The 26321-nt window shown below is 61.7% G+C and overlaps 1 protein-coding gene across 14 annotated transcripts in view; it reads right to left on the bottom strand.

Moving 5' to 3' along the window:
- ARHGEF11 (Rho guanine nucleotide exchange factor 11) overlaps nucleotides 1–26321 on the bottom strand; it is a 74462-nt gene that overhangs the window by 30601 nt on the left and 17540 nt on the right. For 8 of the 14 annotated variants that reach the window (XM_082703249.1, XM_082703250.1, XM_082703238.1 and 5 more), the window contains exons 2-7: nucleotides 8243–8257; nucleotides 7849–7937; nucleotides 6821–6919; nucleotides 1613–1662; nucleotides 978–1035; nucleotides 65–243 (exon numbers count right to left, since the gene is read on the bottom strand). In XM_082703249.1, coding sequence (XP_082559375.1) covers nucleotides 65–243; nucleotides 978–1035; nucleotides 1613–1662; nucleotides 6821–6919; nucleotides 7849–7937; nucleotides 8243–8257 — 490 coding nt within the window. The remainder of the gene's footprint in view (nucleotides 1–64; nucleotides 244–977; nucleotides 1036–1612; nucleotides 1663–6820; nucleotides 6920–7848; nucleotides 7938–8242; nucleotides 8258–26321) is intronic. The other 6 variants (XM_082703241.1, XM_082703246.1, XM_082703240.1 and 3 more) reach the window with 1 other exon arrangement.

Here is a 26321-nt window from a genome sequence, read left to right as displayed (position 1 = left end):
CTCTGCTCACCAGCACACCTCGCTACACCTGCTTCCCCCCTTGGTGACGAGCGGGGACCATCACCTGCAGCGGTCTGGGCCCTGTGATGCGCTGCGGGGGCGGCAGAGGCGGAGGTGGAGGAGGTGGTGGGACCACAGGAGTGGCTCGGGGGGCTCCGGTGGGGGCGGGGTCCTGCTGCAGCCCAGAGACACCGACGGGTGAGGGGGAGGAGCCCAGGAGCGTCAGGGCGACGTAGGCGCCAGCTGGAGGCAGACAGACAAGGACCAGCCAGATCAGGGCGTGTGGTCCTGGAGGGCGGACACTCAGGCTACAAACTGGGTCAGGCGGGGGGTGGGTGACGGTGGGGGGACAGAGTCTTCTCCTCCTCCTTCCATGAAACTTAAAATTCTGTGGATAAAACTGCACCGGAGTGCCCGGCCGTCTCCTAGCTCCAGCCACTGGCCCCGCGTCCATGCCGGTGCCCCTTCCTCCCTCTTCTTTACGCAGTGCTCCAAATCCCACCCACGCGTGCGGCCGCCTGGCCCTCGAGCCCGTCGCCACACTCAAGTCTTTCAAGCCCCCGGCGGACGCAAGGCGCTCAGGCCCTGGCCTCCCGCGCTCCTGGGACCATCTGCCGGGAGCGCTTTCCTCAGCGTCTCCTGCTTCCGTTGGGTCACCTGGGCAGCCCCGAGGGCTGGGTCTTCCCGGCTGCGGATAGAATGTTTGTGCTACCCCCGCCCCCCTCCCCCAGATAGGCCACCACCAGGGAAGGCTGTCTGTGGAGGGGACAGAGGAGCGAATGGCCTGGAGGGAGCTGGGGGCAGCAGGATATGGTCTCCACGGGCCATGACCGCAGGGGACGGGGCAGGCCCAGTGGACGAAGATGAGACACGCGGCCCTGGCTGCATGTCTCACCACAAAGGAGGCCCCGGGTCAAAGGGCCTGCTGCGCCCAGCCCACCTGCCCCCCACTTTCGTGCACCCAGTTTCCGACTCACATTTGATAAGCTTCACCACCTCCAAGTGTGAGCTGTTGGTCACCATGGTGCCGTTCACCTGTGGCAGGACAAACGCTGGAGTGACCAGGATGGACGTGGGGTCCTTCCGAGGCTCAGATGCCTTCACACAGCCAGTTTCCGGTGCCCCGAGACCCGCCGGTCGTTGTGAATCTGCTCCCGCTCACATGGCTGTACGTTCTGTCTTCGCGGCTGGCCCGCGCCCCTGCCCAGCGGGCCTCCTCCCCACTGGAGGGCTAAGGCATTGCCTCGCCTAGGAATCCCTTAGTGCCTCCAGGACTGTGTGGCCCCAGAGGCCGGGCAGGTCCCAGCAGGTGGCAGCTGGCAAGGCCCTCAGGTCGGCCCCGTGTGGCGACAGAGTCTGAAGGCCCTGGGCCCCCTGCTGGTCTCAGCACCCCCCATCTTAGATGTATTTTGATTATGTGTTAAATGGGAAAATGAAACCCACTGCAGAAGCTTGGTTAGTTAGAGTCCAGAAAGGCGGAGGAGGGGGCTCCTGGGGGCAGGTCTCCACATTCCTGGGGCCCTCTTGTGGCACTGCCCCCAACCCAGTGGCCAACCACCCTGCGGGCAGGGCAGGAGGGTGCAGGGAGCCAGCCAGAAAGGGGGGCACTCACTTTGATGATCCGGTCGCCCTCTCTGACACCAGCTCTCATGGCTGCCCCTCCTGGAGGGAGAAGATTTGGTCAGGAGAGCCCAGCCCCTCGCTCCTGAGGTCAGTGACCCCGCCCTGCAGTCCCTCAGCGCTCTGTGCCAGGACCTCAGAAGCTGGGCATCCTCCCGTCTTGCCCTGGGGATGGAGGCCCGCGTGCTGCAGCGGGCGTTCTCGCTGGGCAGCTCGGAGGCCAGGCTGCTGGGAGCCAGGCCACGGGGCCAGTGGGACTGGCCCGCTCCAGGCCCAGATGTGTGCTTTCTTGGAACATGTCTCTGTGGTTCCCACAATCCAGCGGGACGAGTAAGTTTACTGCACGAAATGTAACCGCTGACCTAACAGTAACTATTAAGAGGAGTAGGGAACAATGGGTGAAAACAAGAGTTTTCAAACTGTACTTCTGGAGCCGGGACAAGCCCCTTCTGGAGTTCACGCTGCCGAAGGCGAGGTCACTGCTTTAGCGTTAAAATCCGCTTTAGAGCCTCTGCGATCTGTCCCTCCACTTACTGAAAGATCTCACCTATTTGGGAGAAAGAGAGGCACAGCACACACGGGGGGGGGGGGGCAGACTCCCCACTGAGCAGGGAGCCTGACACAGGGCTCGGTCTCAGGACCCTGGGATCATGACCGGAGCCGAAGGCAGATGCATCCCTGAGCCCCCCAGGCAGCCCAGTTTCTCCCTTTAAAAGAGGCAGGACCCAAAACCCCTGCTGTGGCTGGTGGCTGTCCCTCGGATGGAGGCTGCAGCAGCGGCCGCTGCTGTGCGGTTTCTAACGACTCCATCATCCAGGAAGCAAGAAGCACGGGAGCCGAGGCAGGCTAATGAGCGGCCCACAGACTGTGTTTCTGTGCATCTGCCCCAGACAATCCCTGAATCCGACAGCTGCCTTCATCGGATCAAAACAGAACTCCCACAAAGCACACGGAGATGCTTCTGGTCTAAAAGGAGCTTCTCCGGCAGAGCTGTGTTCCAAGTCGGGTTTCAGTCAGGACTCAGGATCACACCCTCGTCGGCAGCCCGCTAGTCACAGAGGAGCTTGCAACGCTCCAGGCCGTGTCTGGAAACCAAAGCTGGGAATGAGCTGCCTCGCCTGCAAGTCTGAGACACACGTGGCGAGATCTCAAGAAGAAAGCAAAGTCTCCGCAGGAACAGAACCAGAGAAGTTCCCCAAAGTCAGTGAGCGCGACGATTGCTGGGGGTTTTGTTCAAAGGCTCATCCGCTGGCCCCCTTGCCAGAGAGTGATTCAGCCCTTCCGGGCGTGGGCCTGGGACGAGGACGGCAGCCTCGTCCACCGGGGGTCGTGCAGGCTCTCGAGGCAGCACGGACCACACTCTGAGAAACGGTGAGCTGGAGAGGCCTCGTGCCGTGGAAAGACGGTACCAACCGCTACTCCTGCCATGTCCGCGCTGACACTGGTGTCTCTTGGCGTCTCCTCCCCCAACACACACACACACACACACACATGCATGCACGCGCACACACACACCCACTCACACACACACCCCTTCCAGAACTCAGGTTCCACCAGCAAGCCACCGGTCTGCCGTTCCGTCTCTGGGTCTGACTGTATCCAGGCCTCTGGGCCACATGAGCTGCTCCGAGGCGGCCGCAGAGGCGAAGACGCGTGGCGAGGAACAGATGCGCCTCGTCGCAGCTCGCCTCCGGCAGGAAGCCAAGCCAGACGCGCCCCCGCACGAACGAGCAAACAAGCGCGGCCAGTTACGTCCTGTGCCACCCCCACACCCCGTTCTGGTCCTGAGTTTGAGAGACCCCTTTCACCTTTCCCGTAAACGAGGCCCAGGTATTTCTCCGGGACTATGTAAAGCACTTTTTCCTCCCATTTTGCCACACAGAGTATGAAACGCCAGCCTGCTCCTGACCTTCCTCGTGCAGACCTCCCCTCGCGGTGCTGGGCCGCGGGGCGTGCGGCCGCTATTGGGTTTTCACAAATGGAAGGTTCTGGGTCCCCGTGTGTCGGCGCCCGTGTTCTGACAGCAGCTGCTCTTCCTGTCTCTGTCACGCTCCGGTGACTCTCACAGGATCTAAAATCGTTCATTGTTTGATTTTCGTGGGGATCTGTGCCGAGCGGTCGTGGATGGCACCGGCGTCCCTGGGGCCCCCGCAGGCTGCCCCCACGAGACGGCAGACCTAAGGACGCGCGTGGGACGACGGCTCCGCCGACGGCCGTTCCTCCATCTCCCTCCCCGCGGGCCTCCCTCGTCCCAGAGACGCCACGGTGTGGACACGAGGCCAGTTCATAACCTGACGGCGGCCTCGACGTGCTCGTGCGAAAGGAAGAGTCGCGCGTCCGACGCTGGAAGTCAGAAGCGAGCAGGGGTGAAGCTCGGCAAGGCAGGCGTGTCCGGACCCGACACCCCGAGAGCCTGGGCCTCGGACGCCAGCGGTCAGCCGAGCTGTGAACGCAAAGGAGAAGCCGTTGGAGGGAACGGCGTGTGTGGTTCCAGTGAGCGCCGGGGCGAGGAGAAAGCTGGCTGGACGTCGCTGGTGCGGGGAACGTCGGAGAGGTCGGGGCTGAGTGTTCCTGTGGCCACTGCGTCCCCATCGGCTGAAGTCCAGGTCAGGATCGGAGGGGTCTGGGCCAAGCGTCCCAGCGGCCACCGTGTCCCCTTTAGTTCAAGTGTGGTCTGGGGTCGGAGCAGTCTGAGCCGAGTGTCCTGCCAGTCACTGCGTCCCTTTTAGCTGGAATCCAGCCCAGGGTCAGAGGGGTCTAGGTTGAGTGTCCCAGCAGTCACCACGTCCCCTTTGGACAAAGTCTGGTCTGGAGCAGGCATGGGTGGGTTCAGCACGGTGTCGGGAAAGAAGCCGTGTCCCTGACCCAGAAGTGGCTGGTGAAGCAGCAGGTGCTCCGGAAGGCGGAACTCAGAGAGTTCCTGAAGGTGCCACACTGTCCAACAGATTTTCCGTGGGGTCGAAGCAGCCTTCCCCGGAAAGGGGGCGCAGCCAGGACTCCCGCAGCTGGAGAGGAGAGGGCAGGGCCTGGCTGCGGGCTCCAGAGGACAGGGTGCCTGTGCTGCTAGGGGCAGTGAGCGGAAGCCGACGCTTGGGGGCCGCTCCCGGAATCCCAGGGCCCTGCGGGATGACGCGGACTCCACACCGCTGGGGCTCAAGAAACGGCCCCGCAGAGCCCCAAGAGCCACACACCTGTCCCCAACAGGGTAGACAGAATGAGCTCCACCGCTGAGACCTGCTCGGAACACAGACCCCTTTCAAAACGCCGCTGACAGGACCCCGGCTGCTCGGTTGGTAGAGCATGCGACTCCTGATCTCCGTGTCGGGAGTTCCAGCCCCACGCTGGGCTTGGGGCCCATTTTACAATAAAATGCACGTGGCCACCCCTGAGCTCTGACGGAGATGGACGAGGGAGGGGTGCGTTGCCTTCGTGCCCACCGAGGACACCCATCCATTTTTCTTTCTTTTTTTTTTTTTAAGATTTTGTTTATTTATTTGACAGAGAGTGACACAGCAAGAGAGGGAACACAAGCAGTGGGAACGGGAGAGGGAGAAGCAGGCAGAGGGACAAACAGACTTGCCACTGAGCAGGGAGCCCGATGTGGGACTCGAGCCCAGAACTCTGGGCTCACGCCTGAGCAGAAGGCAGACGCTTCACCGCCTGAGTCCCCCAGGCGCCCCAACTTTCAAGTCTTATTATTTGACAAATACATTTTGTGAGGCCGTGACTGCCACAGATGATTCTGCTGAGGGACCTGGTCAAAGTCATCAGGAAACCTCATGGAAAGGATTCGTCATTCTTGATGCCGTCAAGAACATCAACGGTTCGTGGGAAGACGTCCAATACCAATGTTCCGCGGGGTTTGGGGGCCGACTGCAGTCCTCATAGAGGACCGTGAGGGACTCTGAACTCCGCTGGAGAAGTGTCCGCAGACGTGCAAGCAGCAGCAGAACCAGAACCGGACCCGGGAGAGGGGTGTGAAGCCGGAAGGGCTGCGGTGTCCCTGTGAGATCGGAACGTGCGAGGAGCTCTCCTCACAGAGACCCTGAGCACGAGCTCTCCCCCAGAGAAGCTCCTCCCGGAGGGGATGCTGTGCGGGCCGCCTCGACCACCAAGGGTCTCGGTAAACCCAGAGGAGTGCGCCGCGGCGTGCGGGACAGGACCGTCCCCAGGTCAGGGAAGCGCTCCTGGGTCTGCGGTGCTCTCGAGCTGCACGCACGGGGGACTGCGTTGCAGGGACATCGCTCATGGAAGCGGGGGGGGGGGGGGGGGGCGTCTGTTGAAGCCGCAAACTTCATCGTGTGACTCTAGGAAACGGCCACGGCCCTGCGGCCTTTAGCGGCCACCAGGACGGAGCTTACGACCGGTGGACGAGTGAGAAGGTGCTTTTCGTGAGGACGTGAACACCGTGCTTCTACACCTAGCGCAACCGCACATGGCACAGCAGTGTAACGTACACGTGCTTCACCTGCTGGGGGCCCGAGACATGCGTGTGACACACTTGACGACGCCATCTGCTCTACTGCGGCCGTCCAACGGGGACCGAGCCCGCCTCGCCTCTGCCGGGGGCTGTATTCTGGAGCCTGTACGTTCTCCACGTCAGCGGCCCGGCCCATCTGCCAGTGCTGGTCACTCCTTCCGGGACACGGGCTTCACAGGCTTCCGCACTCCTTCCTGGGTCGGCGTCAGCCGGTCACCGGCCAGCTCAGTCCTGCGGCCCGGTGGCTCTTCCCCAGGTGCGCAGTGGCCGGACTGACCCGTGTGCAGCTCCCACTCCGCTCCCCTACCACTCGCTGCCTATCCCTGCAGCAAACACCCTCTTCCAGAAAGGCTTCAGGCGCGCACGGCCCACACACAGATCTCCCAACACTGCCCCTCCCTGCTGTCCCACACTCGTCACTCCTCCTGTGGTCACGTTTAAGGTCGCTGCACCCGCCAAGGCAGGTGACCGCAGGGACCGGCACGTCCCATCCTGCACCGTGAGGTGCCGCAGCAGCCCCTGACCCAGCGCGGGCCCTGCCATCCTGAGGGCCGCCGGCTGTTCCCACCCTTCCCAGCAGCGACGCAAGCACGCAGTGCGACCCCAGAAATCCCGTGCAGGTGCGTGGCGCTCTGACGACACCCACGGGCGCCCCCGGGGACCAGGCCCAGCGCAGGCATTCACGTCCAGAACTCGCCACGCCGTGGAGGCAGCACTCACCAGGCCGCACGGACTGCACCAGGACGATACGGTCCCCGCTGACCGTGAAGCCGAAGCCATGCTGGTCCTTCTGGATGATGACGCAGCGCTGGACAAGACCTGACAAGAGACGACAGAGGACAAGGGGTTACGGAGGCACAGCCGCGGGAAGGCTGGTGCGCACAGTCAAGACAAGCCCAGGAAGGCTGCAGCGCTGCCTCCTCCAGACAGCCTTCCCAGACTGACTGATTCTCCAGACTCCTCCTGTCCAAACACCAAACACTACACTCGGCGAGTGACAGCAGCCTGTCCCCGACTCTGCGTTACACCCGAGGAGCGACCCTCCTCTGCGCACGGGGCTGACTCTCTGGGTCTGGCTGAGGACGGGCACAACAGAAAAGCAGCCCTGTGACAGGCCCAAGGGAGACTGGGGTTTTCCATCAAATGAAGCCCCATGGGCATGGCGTGCTACACCAGCTTGCTGACGGGGGTGACCCGGGGGGACCCTGCCAAATCCAGGGAAGGGTGCGTGGAAAGAGAAAACCCCTTCTTTTCACACGTACGTCCGTGCACAGAATGTGGAGGACAAGAAAGCTGGAACCGCAGGCTGGCCAAGTCCCTGTGGGCGTGGACGGACTCACACGCGCCGGCCGGCGTGTGACCGTCTCCTGTGATGGACGGAGCGTGACTTCAGAGTGGGAACCCGACGGGCCTCACGTCCCTGTGGGCGTGGACGGACTCACACGCGCCGGCCGGCGTGTGACCGTCTCCTGTGATGGACGGAGCGTGACTTCAGAGTGGGAACCCGACGGGCCTCACACCTGCCTCCGCCCCCTCTGAGCTCGTGCGCGGGGCCAGTTCCTGAGCCCTCCATGCCTCCTCCGCTTGCTCAGCAGTAAAGCTCGGTAACATCTCCCTTCCAGAGTCGACAGGAGGACAACGGAAGCAGTTCACATAGAACGTGTAACGTCACACCGCACACACGCGGCGAGCGCAGATCGGTCTTTTTCGGCGCTCGTGTCGGTGTCGGTGTCAGCGCCCAAGCTCACCTGCTGTCTCAGAGGCGTCGGACGGCTGCCGGTGGTGGGAAGGGGACCTGCGTTCAGGCGCCGGGTCCCCCAGAGACAGGCTGCTTAACCTGGAGGGTGAGGAAAACACACTGGTGAGCTGCGCGGGGAGGGACCAGCGTTAGGTTCTGGTAAAAGGGGCCCCGAGTCTTGGGTAAAGAGAGGCCAATCCTCTCACCCCAGAACCCGCTAAACCTGGTGGGAGATGAACCAGGTCTACACCATTGGCAACACCACCTATTTGGAAGCCGGGGCTGGCAGGGCTAGCACGGTCTGATACCCAGAGAGGCGTGAAGGGCGAGAGCCCTCCCCGGGGTCAGGAGACAGAGCCGCGTGAGGACGGGATGGGCACAGACGCACGCTTGTTGGGTCTTACCAGGCTGCAGTGGGGCTGATGGGACAGAAGGAAGCAGCAGAGAAATGGATGCAAGAAAAAGACAGGAAAAAAGAAAACGCTCGTTAGTTTTAGGCGGTGATTTGCAAAGGAAAGGGAGGCTGGAGAGCGAGACCGCGGAGGGTGGAGCCACACGGAGACCCCCGTGCACCCGGCAGAGGGCGGCGGACGGCCTCCCCGACTCGCGTTTCATCTTGCTTCCCCCCGCAACCGGCATCTCCAGGAGGCTCACTGGGCGTCTGATACTAAGCTGTCGGGGAACCAGCACACGCCTCTCTAGAAAGGAGGAGACCAGCGATGGCCCGAGCCTCTGAACACGCGCCTATCTGTGGGCTACGGAAGGAGCCTGGCCTGTCCGGTGGCCATATTCCAACCCACACCCCCCCCGCCGGCAGCCGGCCTGGGATACCTCACTCAGCAACTGTTAAGACCCTAAAACCTCAAGGTTACCGAACCAGATTTACCCCCGAGCTTGTGTTGAACGGGTCCCCTTTACGGTGCGGTGAACTCCGTCACTGCCATGCCTCTCCCTCCCGGAAGAGTGCACCTGCCGCCCCTCCGACGGGGTTCCGCAGTTGCACCTCCAGCAAGGGACCAGGCAGGCACCGTGGGCAGAGGCAAAGCACGGACTCGTGGGGCGGCTTCTGCGGATGGCTGGGCCAATACACCGCGGTATGACCGGGGTGGGGGGCGCTCAGCCATGTGTGGGGGGCGACGGAGTGAACCCAGTGGCCTCCGGGATGTTTGGTGGGGTGAAGGGAGCAGGGGCAGAACGGTGCGCACAGAACAGGTGGGCACGAGAGCGGGGAAGGGAACCACGTGCTTCTGCGTTTACAGACTCGTTCACATGTGCACAGATGCCGGAAGCACCTCTGGGAGGACCCGAGAGAAACCCCTGCCCAGGCCGCCCGAGGCCGGAGGCTGCGTGTCCGGGGCGCAGGGCGGGAGCCGCGAGCTTGAGTGCACCCGCTACGCTGTCAGTCCCGTGAAGGTCGCTTCCGGTCATCCACACAACCCAGCGTGAACAGATCCCTCTGACATTTCAAAGAGAAGGTCCCCTCACCCTGGTGCCCCTCCTACCCGGACAGGTGAGGCTGCTTTCTCCTGGTTGGTCTTTGGATCAGAGAGAGAAGGACACCAGGGAAGCGGAGAGCGCGGGGCGCAGGAGAGAGCGACGCAGGAAAGGAGGAAGAGAAACAAAGAACCAGACCACACACTGGAGCGGCTCGTTCAGAAAAAGTCGCAAGTGGGCCCAGAAGAGCCTGGGAATGGAAACCAGCCACAGAGCAGCAGTCACCTCGCGCAAGTGCAAACCCGCCTGCGTGCCCTCGCTGCTCAGGACCTCACAGAGCTTCCTAGGGTCCTCGGGAAAGCTGGGCCGCGGTGTGGAACAGGGAGTCCTGCCGGCCCCCACACGGCCTGGACCCCCGCGCCGCACCAGCATGTGCACGGTGGGGCTGCCCCCTCCCTCGACTGCTGGGTGGCCTGGGGCAGCTGCGGGCCTAGGGCGGCGCTCCTTCTCATTGTGGGTCTACGGTCCCGTCACCTGCTCTGGTTTCTGGCTCCTGCCTAGGCCCGTGCTGGGCCCTGCTCCCCGATGTCCTTCCACTCCATGGCCCAGTACGGCATCTGGAAGCAAGACACGAGAGTGCACAGCCGGCAGCTCCGACGCCAGCTGTGTTCCAAGGACCTGACTCCGTGGGTCCCTGCCCACCTGACCCCTCCACCCACGGCGGGGTGAACTCAACTCCGCTGAGTTCAGCATCCAGTGTTCTAGAAGGTGCGGGAGGGAGCGGCACTCACCCCCGCGACCGTTCTGTGTGACATGCGTCCTGCCGTCATCGCGCGGCAGCCCGCGTGTCACTCACGGCGCTGTAAAACTGAACGGCGTCCCAGCACCCAGACCCGTGCTAAAAGCCGCCAGCCACAAGGAGCTACACAAATTTACACTTGAAATAAAATTTAAGACTCCGTTTCAAAGCTGCACGAGCCACATTTCAAGGTCTCCACAGCGATGTGAAGCTCGTGGCGACCACACTCCAGCCACACACACCACCACAGAATGTTCTACCAGACGGCGCTGCTCCAGACGCGGCGTGAGGCATGGGGTGCAAACCTGGGACGCGGTCACCGCGGCGAGTGGAGGAGGGTACCACAGAGCTTCCGCAGACACGGGGTAAGCGCTCTGTCCCGGCCCTGCCGAGAGGGTTCTCAGAACAGATCTCCGTGGAAAGGCTCATCCCAGCCGCTCCTGTGCTGTCTTGGGTTGGATCCACGCCCCCCACCACTGGGTGTCCCCACACAGGTGTGAACGGCTCCTCCAGCTCAGGAGAAGGCCCCTTTCGTCCTGGGGCAGCTCAGGCCCCCTCGTGGCCTCTGATGGACTCTGCGGCGCTGGGAACACGCCTGTCCCGAAGCCCGAAGAGATGGGGACTCTCAGCCTGCTCCGTTCTGCCCCTAAGCTGGGCTGAGTGCTGTGGCGCGTGATCGAAGGTCCCCCAGGCCGTGGAGGGAGTCTGGGGCATCGAGAATCCTTCCAGCAACAGAGGTGGACATTTTTTTTTCTCCTTGAGAGCTTCACGGAGGAAAACCCACGCCAGAACCAGAGGAGGGAGACTCGCCAGCCGCAGCAAGCTCGGCTGGACACAAACGACCCTTGGGCTGCTGGGTCCCTGGGCGTGGAGCCTAGCAGAAGGTTTAACCGCGGGCAGGTTAAAGGCTGAGGCAGGGGAGGACGGAGCAGAGGAGGAGGGCACTTCGGCATGAAAGAGGCCATCAGACGGGAGGAGGACTTCCACGCGGGCCCCCCTTCCTGACGCGCCCACGGAAATGTGGCAGCAGACACGGGATTCCAAAGGACCGACACCTGACGGCTGTGGGGAAGGCCTGGGAGAGTGCGGACTCTCCCCCCAATCTGGGGCTTGCTAAGACAGCTGCTAGCCGGCCTGGCTTCTCAGTGAGCCCCGCGTCCCGGAGCCCCCGACAGATGTGGCCAACCCGTGCCTTGTGCCACCATGGCCCACGGGGGCTTCCAGCCGCTCACCTGGGCGACTGCAGGAGCCCCGTGTCGGCTCCCCGGCTGCGGACCAGCCCTCCCAGCCTGGCTTTCTCTGGGTCCCTCATCGGGACCAGCCGGTCATTGCCGCATCGCTCTCCAACGCCCTGCTGTACACGCCATTCCCCCAGCACCGAGCACCGAGGCCTCTCTCCAGGCCGCTCCAACCCCGTGCTGGCTCCGTGGTCCCTGCCACCACGGGACCCCGTGCTCACTCTGCAGCTGCGGGTGACGGCCCCACCATGCTCCCGGGCCGCGGCAGCCTGCACTTCCTCCACCCCAAGATTTTATGCTGAAAAATCTCGAACCCACGTTAACGCTGCGGGAGTAGCACGGTGAACACGACGGAGCCTGAGGCTAGATTCACCCGTTAACGTTTCACACTTGCTTTATTTGTCTGTGGTTATTATTTTTTTTCCCTTTCAAAGCCAGAAGACCGTACGGTACTTCATCCCTAAGTACATCGGCATCAATGCCCCAGGCCCTCTCAGCTTCTACACAGCCACAGTGATGCTGGGACAGCCAGGAGTTCACCTCTGACCCAGTGAGGTGACCTCAGACGTGTCCCCGCTCCACCCCCACTGTCTATCGCTCCTCTACGCCGTTGGGCTCCCACGGCCTCGGCCGCGGTCCCGGCGTGGAGCGCGGATCGCATTTCCTCGTTCTCCGTGGTGTTCGTTTGATCCAGAACGCCGCCCACGCTGCTTGTCCTCGAGCACAGCCAGCAGAGGACTTGTCTCCACAGCACGGATTCACATGCAGCCTTCTGAGACAGTGACACGCAAGCGGTGCTCGTCTCTCGTTCCACTCGGCTCCGTCACTCCTGGGAGCCGGCGGCGGAGCAGCAGATCTCCCGTCCGAGGGAGCAGTCGATGGGCTGATGCTCGAGCGGGAGGCGCACCGTTCTCCGGGGGCCCCGCGCCCAGCCGCCGCCCCGCCCACGGACGTCCGTGCCTGACCCGCTCGACGCACTGAGGGCTGCGGACGGGCCGCTGCCGACTCGGTCTCTCCTCCCGCGTTGACCGGCTTGCAGCGCCGTGCAGAGAACACCGTCTTCACCCTCCCCTGCAATGGGGCTGTGAACGCGTGAATTTTCTCTCCGATGCGATACGTTATTGTCCGTTATCATCATGACTTTTCTTTTTTAATGTGTTTTCTTCATTAAAAAAAAAAAAAAATCTCCACATCCAATATGGGGCTTGAACTCAAGACTGCGAGTGAAGAGCGGCGCACCCCACTGGACGGAGCAGGCCAGGCGTGCGGCGTCATCACTTTGTTTAAAAAAGATTTTTGTTTATTTATTTGACAGACAAAGATCCCAAGTAGGCAGAGAGGCAGGCAGAGAGAGAGGAGGAAGCAGGCTCCCCCCTGAGCAGAGCCTGACGCAGGGCTCGATCCCAGAGCCCGAGACCATGAACGAGCCAAATGCAGAGGTTTAACCCACGGCGCTACGCAGGAGCCCCAAAGACACGTTTTCATTGGTCTTCGGCTTCCCATCTGGGCTTGCTCTGGGAGGTCAAGCAGCAGGCGGGAGTGTTCTCCTTCCCCCCTCCGCTTACACAAGCAGCAGTACCTCACCGGCTCACACTTCCTCTTTCCCAATCCTTAACCAATCCTCGGAGGGACTCCAGGTCAGTCCGCAGAAATCGGCCATCTCCTTGTCCTTCCGCTGGGCCCGCACCTACACGGGCGTCCCCCCCCAACCCCCCGTCCCCGCTCCCTGGCACCTGCTAGAGGGCAAAGGTCGCAGCGTGTACTTCCTGGGAGCCCTCCAGCAGCACCAGGCACGGGAGAGAGCCCCTCCTCCCCCTCCTCCCCCCCTCGTGGGAGCCTGCAAGACACGTGAGAAAGCGTGGAGACGTCTGGCGACCTTCCAGAGAGCAAAGTCGAAACTGCCCACGTCCCTTCTGTTGGCTTATGGGTGGGTGTGTATGTATTTTGAAAAAAATTAGTTAAAAATTGAAGATCGGGCAATTTCACATTAACAAGACACAGCTGTCTGGTGTCCGGGAACTGGGGGGAGTTCGGACACCACCGTGCCCCGGTCTCGCTCGGCGACTGTCGGCCACCCTCCCCGTCCCCACTCCATCCCCCAGCCACGGGGGCCTGACGGACAGCCTAGCATGTCCCTGTTCCATGGTGCCGGTTTCTAGGTGCTTCCCACCTTCCAGACAGGGGCTGACATGCAGCGAACACGGGGGTGAAGTGGAGTTAGGACACACCTGACTTCAAGGTCTGAGCCCCTAAAGCCTGAGTCATCTGACCTGTGGCCCTAGGAAGAGCGAACCAACTGTGTTCACCGGACCTTTCCTCCTCTTCTCTTCCACACACGTGCACATGTGGGCACAGAACACACACACACGGGGCAACACACACCTCACACGCGATACACACAGGACATAACACACACCGGCTCATGGGATGCAGACATAGCACACATACGTCCTATGTGTCTGGAAAGATAACACGAGAGATACAGAGATGAAATCGCATACCACACGTAAGCTGACCGAGGTCTCCTGCGTCTGGGGAAGTCACATTCCCAGGCCCCTCCCCAAAGCCAGGAGCAGCCGTAAACCAAGAAAGAGCTACCTGACCAGGACCTCCGTTCCAGATAAGTCCACACTTGCTGAACCCTGCCCTGGTCTTACTGGACTGGTTTCTTATCTTCCAGGGTGGAGGAGCTCGAAGCAGCCTCCCAGGGCCCTCACAGCCCCAGGATTCCGTGTCTGGGTGGCCCTCTAGGTCAAGGTCACACAGGGTGCCCGTGCCGCACACACCCCTCCTTGCGGAGCCGGTGTGGGTCACAGGGGCCTCGTCTGTCAGCTTCCCCGACGGTGCAAAGGTTCTTGAGGTCCACACCGGATGGCCAACAGTGCGCTAGCGGCAAGGGCCACAGACCAGTGAGTGGACGAGGGACAGAACAGTGAGCACGAGGCCGGTGTGCCCAGTCTCCCCCGCTCCCACGCAGCTCTCGGAGGGCCGTGTCTCCCCGGCTCACAGCCACATGTGCGGGGAGGCTGAGCTTCCACACCAGTGTATTACACGTGGCCCCTGTGGGACCGTTCGGAAAGCACACTTTCGGGCACAGTGAAATACGGGCTCAAGCCCAGCCTTCTCCTGGCTGTCACCCCACCGGAAGCCCCAGTTTCTCAATGACAAATGTGGAAAATACAGCTTTCCTCCTAGGGCGACCGGGAGCGTGGAAGCACGGTCAGCGAGACCTTGGAGCCAACCTGTCTGAACGGAAATCCAGCCCCCAGCCCGAGCCCAGCCCAGCCGGAGCCCAGCCCAGCCCAGCCGGAGCCCAGCCCAGCTCCTGAGCAAATGTGTCCTCCCAAGGTGAACGCTGGGGCCCGACAGTCATCTCTGACAGCCCTGCAAACTGAGTCACCCCCGAGTCCTCTGGCTAGTGCCCTCCCCTAGGTCTGGACCCACCTGCCTCTGCCCCTCCTGCCCCTCCCGGCTGTGCAGTATCCCCTCCCCAGAGTGCATCCATTGTCTACAATCAGCGATCTTGTAAAAAGATAAATCACAATGTCACCCAAGAAAGCTTTCCCACCATCTAAATCCCAGCGCAGTCTATGGGTCCCCCAGCGGGCAACCCCCACCATGCTTCTCCCCCAAGTCTCCCCTGTAGCGCCCACTCAGAGCTGACCGGCCCTTTGGTGCTTTCTGGGGTCGGTTCAGATCGACTTCCCCAGTTGGCCGACCGGCTTTGCCGTCTCCCACTCTAGAACACTTGGATCCAGGACGGGGCGCACAGCGGACAGCCAACAAGCAGGAGGTTAGAGACAGAACCAGACCCGTCTCGCCAAGGAGTTTCTCCGCCCGCACCCTGACAGTCCGCCTGCCTGCTCCACCTGTCCCGGGAGCGGCCGTGGGAATTACACAAGGGGACGTCAGGAGGCTCGGGAAACGCTGAGGCACAGGGCAACGACCGAGGGGAAGCTGGGGCCAGGCAGCTGCTGAAGGCTTCCTGGGGCTCATGGGATCCGAGCAAGCCTGGAGAAGTGCGGGTCTGACGGCGGAAGCCGGAGGCCAGAGGCTCAGAGAGCCTGCGGGACAGAGCCGGCGTGCACCTGAGTGCGAGCACTGCTGTGGGGAAACCCGGGAAGGGCCAGTGGGAGAGAGGCCCGGGGGGGGGGGGCGCAGCATGGCCGCCCCCTCGCTGTCCTCGGGGGGTCAGGAGCCACGGAACCGCCGCAGGGCACCGCCAACGTGCTGACTGGAGGTGAGAGAGTCCGTGTCCACACCCGCGAGGCTGCAGACTTAGTACAAACCATGGAGAAACAGTCGGGAGCAGCACTTGCGACGCTGCACGTCAAGACGGCAACCCTTGCGCAGACGGAGCCGATGAAATGTGACACTGATGTTCACTTCTCCCACCCCCCCTCCGGTTCCGATTTTTATCATTAAGTAATCTCCACACCCAACGTGGGGGCCTCGAATCACAGCCCCGAGAGGGAGTCGCACCTCCCCTGACTGAGCCAGCCAGGCGCTCCCTCCTTACTACTTTAATGTGGCTACTAGAATGTTCCCAGTGCCACGTGTGGCCTGCGTTCTGCCCCACTGGGCAAACGGGCGCTGACCTCTCTCTCCTGTTCTTGTCCGCTGGGCTGTGAGCTCTGGACGGGCTCCCCTCGGCGGCCCCGGGAAGGAACGAGGTCGGGGCTCTGAGGGTTGGCCCACTCCAGCCCGTGGCAGAGAACAGGCTGCTGGCGGGCACACGACCTTCACCCGGGACCAGCACCTGCCACCTCCCCGCTCACCAGCACGGGCACAGATTCACATCTGACTCACGGAGCCGCTCACCCGGTCCTCGGAAGCAGCCCCAGGCCGGGGCTGCCCCCAGGGAGTCAAGGGGGTATCCGGATGGGCGGGCAGCTGTGGAGCTGGACAGTGCTCGTGGGCGTTGTGGCTCTGACCACCTGTGGGGCTCAGGAGACATCGCTCCCTGGCCATCGGTGTCCTCACCCCACAATGGGAAGGCTAGCCACCTGCCACCCGTCCTGCGGGACGTGCTGAGCTGGGGTAAGTCTCTGGCGTAGCATCTGCACACGGCTGAGCTCAAAAAACGGTCGCCATTCCCGCCCCGAGGCCTCGGTCCCACAGCAGGAGCGAGCAGCCCGAGCACAGGAGAGACGACCGCGGGGCGCTCGCAGGTCCATGTGACCGCGTCCAGGCCTTCGCGGGGGCAGACACCCCTCCGCGGGCTCTTCTCCCCGGGGCTTAGCCCCACACTCCCGGCTCCGCGTCTGCAGATGTCAGGGCCAAAGCTGCCCCCGATGGGTATGAGTGCAGGTCGTGAGACCATGGTGTTTCCCCAGACCCAGCCAGGCGTGCGGGTCGGAGGCGGGGCGGCCGGCACACGCGACGGAAGCCGCGGAGGCTGCCACGGCCCAGGGAGGGGGCGGCCCGGGCCGTCTAGACGTGTGGTTCTAGACCAACTCTGCCCCCGTCTCCTCGTACGTCCTCGGAAAAGCATAAGAAAATTACAAGGAATAAGTACGTGATGGGACACAGGCCTTCATTTAATCCTTGCGTCAACCTGACGAGGCAGACGCTGTTATTTTCCCCGACAGGTGAGGAAAACCCGAGTCCGAGGAGCCGGGAAGCTGCTCAGACACAAGCTTCTGAGCGGTGCAGCCGGACGCGGGCGCCGAGCTTCTCCTCCGGGCGCAGCGGCTTAACCCTGACGCTGCAGGGCTGGGCCAGGCGCCTGCCCCCCCCCATCTCATCACACCCCTCCCTCCGCCCCTCCCAGGGTGTCCCAGACACACCGGTCTGCGCACCCCGGGGAACCCACGCAGAAGTGCAGGTATTCAACGGACAGGAAACCGCCGGACGCCGTCCCCAGCAGTGACCTAGAAGCACGTCAGCGTCTGTGCTGGGGACGTGGCCAGGAAGAGTTTTTTACTCCGTTTCCCAGTTTTCACAAGGGCCAAGAAGAGCAGAGCTCAGAACCCACAAGCACAGACCGAGCCCGTGTCCCAGGGCCTGACGGTGGAGGGCCGTGGTCTGGGGCCTGACGTGGCCTCGCCTGCGCAGTGCCTGTGGCGTGACCGGGGATGAGCCAGGTCCCAGCTTCCGTGGCAGCACCATGGGAAGACGGAGTCTTGTCCCTCGCACGGGGCCCTGCAACGGTGCCATTATTCGGAAACCCTGAATCCCTCTGCAGGCGCACGCTCTCTCTCCCCGGGTTTTCCTGAGACGCTGACTATACGTTTCCAACGAATCCTCCGGAAGTGGGGATGGGACATGAGGCGTGGCTCGCTGGGGACTTGTGTCCACAGAGCTGTGCTCTGACAACCCCACAAATAAAGGACGAACCATAAAACAATCCCAAATAATAACCAATCCAAGAAATCTCCATCCCTCTTTAAAGTCTGTCATCTGGCTCAAAATTCACTTTCCTAATTTACTTTGGGTGGATACGCCCGGGTGGCTCAGTCTGTTGGGTGCCTGCCTTTGGCTCAGGTCGTGATCCCAGAGTCCTGGGATCGAGTCCTGCGTTGGGCTCCCTGCTCGGTGGGGAGCCTGCTTCTCCCTCTCCCTCTCCCTGCCTCTCCCTCTGCTTGTGCGCCCTCTCTCTTTCTCTCTCTTTGGCAAATTAAAAAATCTTTAAAAAAATTTGTTTTCATTCCAAGTTCGTATCAAAATTGAGGGGGAATACTGGTGGGAGGGGACAGTTGGCCCCTGATTTTAAAACGGATGAATTTAAGCCACAGATCGACCGGGGAGGCACCTGCAGAAATGGGGTCACAACGCAGGAGCTTCCAGTGGTACTGAGGAGCCCCCAAGTCAGGCAGGAACAAAGGTGGGCGGTGCGAGAGGCCCTCTGAATTCCTCCTTTCACCCTTCTCAAGACTGCCCGGAAACTCCCTGCCTTCCGGAAGCTTCCTTCAGCTGACTCCCGGTGATGGCCACTCCTGTTGTCTGCACCGCCCAGCCCTTGGGCTGACTTGTGCTGTAAGGTCGTATCCTCGCCCCCAGGTTACTTTAGAAGGGAACCAGTAGTAAAACGCCTGCCTGGAAGGTGGGACTTCTGTCCTCTATTGCGGGCCCCCAGCCAAGAGCCCGAGCTCCACACCACACGCTTCCCAGACACAGCTGGTTAGGACGCCAATGGAAGGCCAGCCAGAATGCTGGGACCGCTCTGAGCCGTGCACCCCCAGGGGACCCCGGTGCTGGTGGGACCGGCCCTGCTGCTGGCTCTCTCCAAGTCTGACGCGCGGAGGCCGTGTTGTGGGAGGACAAGCAGGGCTCCCACCACTTCAGCAAGGGTGGCCTCGTGCCCTTTCCTACTAATCCCATCTTCCAAGTGGAGGCGCGTCAGGAAGATGGAGTCACCGGAGCTGGGAGACAGGAGATGGGACACGGCTGCCCCGTGTCGGGAAACAGGTGGAAGCGTCTTTCTGTGCGGCTACATTTCAGGGCCCTCGGTGTGCCTCAAAGGTTACCATCGGGCCGTGCGTGTGGTCTCTGCACGGCCTCCTGGCAATCTGGTTCTCGGGGCAGAACCTCAGCGGCGGGTCTTGGCTTCTTCACAGCCGAGTGCGGCGCGTGCGCACACCTGTGCGGGGCGGTGACGGAGCCGCGTGAGCCAGAGGGTCCTAGACACACACACACTCACTCCTCCAGGCCCAAACCACATCACGAGGGCCCCCACCCCCGGCAGGGTGAGAACGGTATCTCAAGTCGGAACCTGCCCATCTGCGGGATAACATCTTGAAGGAACAAACCCGGACGGACCGGGAGAGGGTCCCCGGCACCTGGGATGCTACGTGGATTCTCCCCATCAGGCCAGACACACACGCATCTCCATGAACATGCACTGAATGATGGAAGACCAACCTTGACACTCCAGCTCCTCCCAAACCCCGTGTGCGAACAGCAGCCCTGTGCCCCCCGCCCCGTCTCCAACGGCGGAGCTCACGTCCTCCCTGGCCTCCCTGGTCAGCTGGTCCGGGGACCTGTGGTCGCGTGGCTCCCAGCCGCGGTGCCTAGTGCCAGCGTGACTCGGTGCCTCACTGCTCGGAGTCACCTCTCCCGGGTCCACCACGTCTCCCTCCACAGGCAACATCGCACCCCCCCGAGCAGCGCTGGGCACACACTGCCCAAACGCGCTTGTGGCCGGCGCACAGACGGGCCCCAGCCAAGCCGCGACACGCACGTCTCCAGCATCTCCTGCGACAACGCGCGGCTTGTGCGCGGTGTGGGCCTCAGGGCTCCCCCGGAGGAGAGGGCCGTGCCTGCGGCCCCCGAGCGCTCCCCGTCCCACCTGCTTGCCCTCTCCTGGGCTGCTCTGAGGACCGGACTGTCTGCACACGAGATGGGAAAATGCTCGGGCTGGGGCATGCACGGTCAGAACTCAGAACTCCAAGCTCTTATTTAGGGGACTCATTCTCCACGATGCCCCTGGGGGGCAGAGGTATTGGTGTCCTGACTTCACAGTGGAGGAAGCCAGGCCGCAGAAATGCCGGCTGCCAGGCTGAACTTCCCGCACGCAGTGAGCGAGGTAGCACAGGTCCACGAGCCCCGCCAGCCCCGGCGGCCCAAGAGCGTCCTCACCACCCGTGCCCCCTGCTCAGACCCGTCCTCTCCTTCCCCCTCCATCCCGAGGCCCAGAGGGCAGAGCCGGCCACTCGTCTCCCCTTCCACTGGCGTGTGCCGAGCACCTGCTGGGTGGCAGGGGCAGAGCTCGGAGCGCCTCATCGGGCCCTCGGGGCGGCTCCGCACATGCCCACCTCACAGACAAGGAACCGCAGTCGGAAACGACACAGGCCTCCCCAAGGTCCCAGGGTCAGAGGTGGTCTGGGCCAGGGCTGGAACTTAAGACCCCTGAGCCCCAAGCTCGATGGCAGCCCCATGAAGCCGGGCCGGCTCTGGGTGTTCCCTGGCCGTGCGCACACACCCCGTGGACTGCAGTCCATGTGTCTGCAGGCCAAATGCTCCGGCTTCGTGATCCCTGGGTTGGACATCCATCCTGCTGCCGATGCAGGCCCCGGGACCTCAGGCACCCTCACCTGTTGCAGAGGCCACGGCTGCTTCACGAGATCGTCTTGAGATTTAACGGTGCCGTTCCTTCCGCGCTGGGCATCCGACAAGCACTCAGAGCAGCTTCTGCTCTTACTACCGCCGCGGGGAAGGGACTGGGGCTGCTGCCCCGTCTGAGGTCAGCACTTCCCGACCCATGATGACGGATGTCCAAGTCAAGGACAGGGGGAAACCAAGGCACAGAGACGGGGTCCTCCCCTGAGGGCAGGGCCGATCGGCTCTCCCAGGCCCTGCTGCCTCCCTGAGCTCTTCCGAACTGTCCGGGGTTTCAGAGTACACAATCTTGCACCCAGAGGAAGGCCTTGCCGCCCTACGCCTCTCCTAACTGCCCCGTCAGAGCTTTACGGGCTCACCCTGCCCCCCAACTGAAAAAGGGGGCTGGGAACCCTGTTCCAAGTGGAAAATCCAAGCCCATCCCAGACGGAAACCCCGTCTCTGCTGCTCCAGCACATTTCCAGCATGCGCTGGCTCCCAGAAACCACAATTACAGGCAAGCTCGGGGCCGAGGAGTAATTAGGCCCATACTGTGGGCTCAGCAGTCTCGGCCTCTCCCATCCCCGCGGCCAAGCCCACGGCAGCCACTGCACGGCTGACCAACATGTTGGGGGATCTCCACTCCTCTCTTCCAGGAAACCGAGGCAGGGTGCGTGAGGAGGAAAGAAGCCCCTCACGGGGGTAACTTCGGCGGAACGGCAGCAGAAGGCGAAAGCAGCTTCCGCAGAAAGCAGGCTCCCCTCACTCCACCGCTTTCCACAAAGATGACCCTGGGAAGTAGTTCCCAGGGTGAGACCCCCACGTGACAATGAAAGGGATGCTGGGGAGCAGGAACACAGTGTCCCGTCAGTGTCCTCAGACAGGGAGCACTGCAGGCCACAGACAGGATGGGGGAGCACAGCGTCCGGCGGCCAGAGGACTCCGGGCCGCTGACTCTTACTCCAGTATCCTGGAGGGACGGGGTCCTGAGTAAATACCCAGCCCAGGGCCCTTCCTAATCCTGGTGGCAGGGAGGTCTGACAGGCTTGCCCTGTGTTGCTCCACGGACGACTCCAGACACACCATCAATAACAAAATGCTGTCCCTGCTGTCCCCACTCCTACCCTCTTTATGTTGGGGCTTTCAGTGGGGTTAAGAGCCTGGGCTCATCCACAGGGACCCCTGCAGAGGTGCAGTGGGTGCTGGACAGTGCAGAGGACAGGGACAGGGACATCCCAAATAGGGCATGGACCTCAAAATCCTAAAGGACCCTGAAGCAGTTATGGTGGGACAGGAGGCTGTCCGGGGGTCTCTCGAGGCCAGTCCAGAGGCCCCAGAATCATGGCTGACAGAGCAGACTGGCACAGGCACGTCCACCCACGGAATCCGGCTTCCGACAGTAAAGTCCCTAGAAGCTTTGCTTGATGAGGTCTCTCCTGGCCAGTCTCCCCTGGGCCCGGGCACGCAGCACCCCTGCCCGCACAAACTCACCCGCGTCCCTGGTTCCACACAGCAAACGCAGCGAGGACACACAAGCGCTTCACCCACGCATCCCGAGCTGCACCTGCCATCCTGCTGTGACGGGAGAGAGGAGTCCGTCCCCGAATCTCTCTCCAAAGACCTGATTTGTGGATTAAATGACACTTGTGTTGACAGTCTTAATCAGCTTCTATGTCTCTGGTGCCCCAGCTAAGCTAAACCGTCCACGGCTTGAAAGGAGGGCATGTGTCTTGCACTCCTGGGGCATCTCTGCAACCCTCCTCCCCACGGGCTGGACAGCCTGGGTGTCCTGGCACAGGCACGGATGTGTATGCACACCCACAGCACCCACGGACAGGTGCACGCACACTCGTACACACACACGCACAGCACCCACGGACAGGTGCACGCACACTCGTACACACACACCCACAGCACCCACGGACAGGTACACACACGCGCACGCATACATACCCACGGACAGGTGCACGCGCACTGGGACACACACACGCACAGCACCCACGGACAGGTACACACACGCGCACGCATACATACCCACGGACAGGTGCACGCGCACTGGTACACACACGCACAGCACCCACGGACAGGTGCACGCGCACTGGTACACACACACGCACAGCACCCACGGACAGGTACACACACGCGCACGCATACATACCCACGGACAGGTGCATGCACACTCGTACACACACACGCAGAGCACCCACTATAAGCTTTGGGACTCTGTGCACAGAGCGCTGCTCCATCCACCTCTTGGGCAGATCAGCAGATAAGCAGCCACTGGCACACATCCAAGGGACCAGAAGCCAAAGAGAAACAAGACACTGAAGACGGAGCCACGGCCACGCCGGCTGAGACTCACAGCCGGATTCCATGCGGTCCCCAGGCTGGTCCCGATCGGCAGACAGAGGGGACTGAGCCGGTGCCAGGAGCAAGGACACATCCCATCAAAGGTGCTGGAATCATCAGATGCAAGAGGCAGAATCTAGTTTCTCTGGGACTCTTTCCAGTTCTTAGAGGACTCCTGGGGCGCCTGGGTGGCTCCAGGGGTTAAGCCTCTGCCTCCAGCTCAGGTCATGATCTCAGGGTCCTGGGATCAAGCCCCGCCTTGGGCTCTCTTGGGCTCTCTGCTCAGCAGGGAGCCTGCTCCTCCCTCTCCCTCCATCCCTTCCCTGGCCTCTGCTCTCTCTTGCTTTCTCTCTCAATAAATAAATGAAAAAAATCTTTAAAAAAAAGGGAAGAAGGAAACCAGTCCTCTTGGATCCTGTTTGCCCTCGGGTGCAGACAGCTGGTGGGAAACGGGCCTCGAGGTGACACCAGGCGGTCAGGTGGCCCGCCCTCCTGGGCCCTCGTGCAGCCGGAGATGGGGATGACCAATGAAGGTTTCTGCCAACGGCCGGACCCTTCCCCGGAGCAGGCTGAACCTTCAATGATCTGACTCACGGGGGACACCATCCCCATAATCACAGGCTGCAAAAGTGCCAGGGGCCTGAGCCAGAGGACGAAGGACCCAACGAGGCAGCCCCAGGTCTGCAGTCTGAGTCCCACGGCAAGGCCAGTGAGGCCAGGGCTCCTGCCGGGCTAGAGGGCCCAGAGCAGCAGCCGTTCAGGTCCTAAACAACTGGGGTCAGTGCACGCAGCGGGGCGTGACCCAGTGTAGGGCCCCGGAGAGCCCCGCCCCCACAAGGAAAGGGGAGGGAGAGAGCAGGCCCGAGAGGACGGGACGGAGCACTTCCCAGAAGGATGTGGAGAAAGGGGTGAGCCAGGGCCACAGAGGGCAGGTGGCCGGGGAGGAGGGGCTTAGGGGCACTTCCAGAGACACCTGAAGACCTCAGGAGCGGGTCCATAGCCTCCCCAGACTGGCGGCTGGGGCGAGCTGGAACTCCTCATTAGCGGCTTTGGGTGGAGATTTTTTTAAAAAGGCTGTGAAATCATTAGTTCGCGCAGAGCGTCTGGCACAGAAGTGGGGTATGGGGGATGGGGAGCAGGGCTACGGCAGGAGACGGGCAGTCTGGGGCAGTCTGCGAGCAGGCGCACTTGCTCTGCGGGGTGCTGGGGGGCTCTCAGCTTCCCACCTGGCCCCGCAGAATTAGACACAGGCTCCACCCCTCGACTCAAACAGACCTTCCTGGAAACGCCAACCCCACCTTCCTGACATTGTCTCCTTGGCACAGTTACCTAGGACACTATACTTTAATTTCTCATTTTTTACATAGACTTTATTTATTAGAGAGAGAGCAGCGGGGGGGCAGGAGGAGAGGCGGCTCCCCGCTGAGCGCAGAGCCCAAAGTGGGGCTCGAACTCACCACCCTGAGATCACGACCTGAGCTGAGATCAAGAGTTGGACGCTTAGCAACCTGAGCCACCCAGGTGCCCGATTTTATTTTTTATTTAATTCGCCTCAAATGGGAGCTCCAGGAAGGCTAAGCGTTCTGCTCTGTTCCGAGCTCACAGCACCAGATGCTCAGAAACACCCAGGGAACGAAGGAACGCATCCAGCTCCCGTAACGGCAAACGGTTCGGTTCTGCGCAGAGAGAATGTGGACGGGGCCTCTCGCAGGACCCAGAACAGGAAACAGCGCCCGCGCACGGCCTACGCCGTCATCCTCAGGGGGGCGGGAGCGTCGCGACACCCCCAGTCTCGTGTCGCAGACGAGGAGACGGAGGATCACGCGAGCCTTTGTTGCGGGCCGCACCTGTGTCCCTACACAGCACTGGGCTGCGGCCCTGACCCCCAGTGAGTGGAACCCAGGCCTCTGGGAGAAGAGTGTGGAATGAGGTCACGGAGGGCCCTCCTGACACAGGACAGCAGGATCCCCCGGTGTGTACACGCCAAGGATAGGCGGTGGGTGTGCACGAGTAGCGCGCGGCCATCTGCAAGCCAGAACATGGCTCTCCAGGACCCAGACACAGGCCTGACCTCCGACTTCCAGCCCCCAGCACTAGGAGAAAATCATCACCCGGTCTGTGGTATTTATTATGGTAGCCTGAGCACAGCAAGGCAGTCTTTGTGGACATTTCTGGGGTCCCTGGTGTCAGAACTGGAACCCAGGGCCCCAGGCTCAGGCACAGGGTGTGTGTGCACACCAGCGTTAGTGTGCTGGCCGTTCTGGAAAAAACGTCCTTCGGAGAAGCCGCAAAGACGGGCTCGGCGTCTCTCCCTCTGTCCAACCCTGCAGAGCTTCCTGCTCTGGGCCCAGAGCCCATGGCCTCAGCTCTGGAAGGCCCGCAGGGGACTCCTTCACAAGGTGGGGAGAGGTTGAGAGCCAGTCCTGGCTCTGCTTTTGTGCCCCCCCACCCCCCGCTGGGTCATGAGGCTGCACAACACGTGGCACTTGGTGCAGATCAAGTCCATGGGAAGTGAGATGTCGGATGGCCTGAACTTAAACTCTAGAGGCAGCTTAGAGTAACTCCCCACACGTCTGTAAAACCCAAGACTACGAAACTTAAATAAAACCCAGACTTTCAAGTAAACTCCTTCTTCTCTGCCAAAAGTCTGCTGACCAAGGACAAAATGGATTTACACTTAATGTACTTCCCCAGTGACTTAGACACCTGTGCATTTACCATCACAGTGCTTGCCAGTCCCAGAGGACCACCCATCGGTCCACGGAGGTGAGTTAGAGGCCCAGGCACACAGTGGCGCAAGCAGGATCCTCGTCCTTGGGAAATTCACCAGCTTGAGGCATCAGGGGCACAGCGTGCAAGGTGCTAGTGCTGGAGCGGAGCGGGAATCCACAGCCGGCCGTCTACAGACAGCACTGAGTCAGTCGCAAGTGCTGGGGGCAGAAACCGGGGCTCTCTGGTGATGCCAGGGGCAGTGCACTGCGCTGAGCTCTTAAAGGGGCAGAGAGTGCAGGTGCTCCGTCTGATCTGCTGAGCTTCTCACCCCGTCTGAACCACGAACCGACCCAAACGCTGGAAGACTCCTCAGCACGGACTCATTCGCTGGTCGAAGCTGGTGGACGATTCCACCAAGATGCCGCCAGGCTGCCTGACTGCGAGACTGAGAACACACGGGGCCCAGGACTGGTCATGTTGCGCCGAGCCGTGTTGTCGTTCACCATAAAAGCACATGCCGCACCGCCAGGGTCAGCAACCCCTTGCTGAACCTCTCCTGCCTTCTCCCACCACGCCCTGTGCCTGGGGCACCCTGCCGTTTCCTCTCACTCCTCCCCAAACAAATAAAACCCACGGCATCAAACTTTCATCCTCCAATTAAAGGACGACATCAAGAAAGTGAAGAAGCAACATGCACAATGGAAGACAGATGTGCACGCCGCGTGTCTGGGAAGGGACGCTAACCAGAACACATACAGAACTCTCAGAAAACAATAAAAAAGGTTTTTTTAAAACGGAAAAAGATCTAAATAGACCATTCTCTAAAGAAGACACACAAATGGCCATAAACACATGAAAAAATGTGCAACATCAGTCTTTCGGGAAACGCAAATCAAAACCACAATGCGACGC

Source organism: Mustela nivalis (genome assembly GCF_964662115.1).
Source record: "Mustela nivalis genome assembly, chromosome: 16".
Lineage (NCBI taxonomy): Eukaryota > Metazoa > Chordata > Mammalia > Carnivora > Mustelidae > Mustela > Mustela nivalis.
The sequence above is the reverse complement of the archived record's forward strand: the minus strand, read 5'-3'. Positions and strand labels throughout refer to the sequence as shown.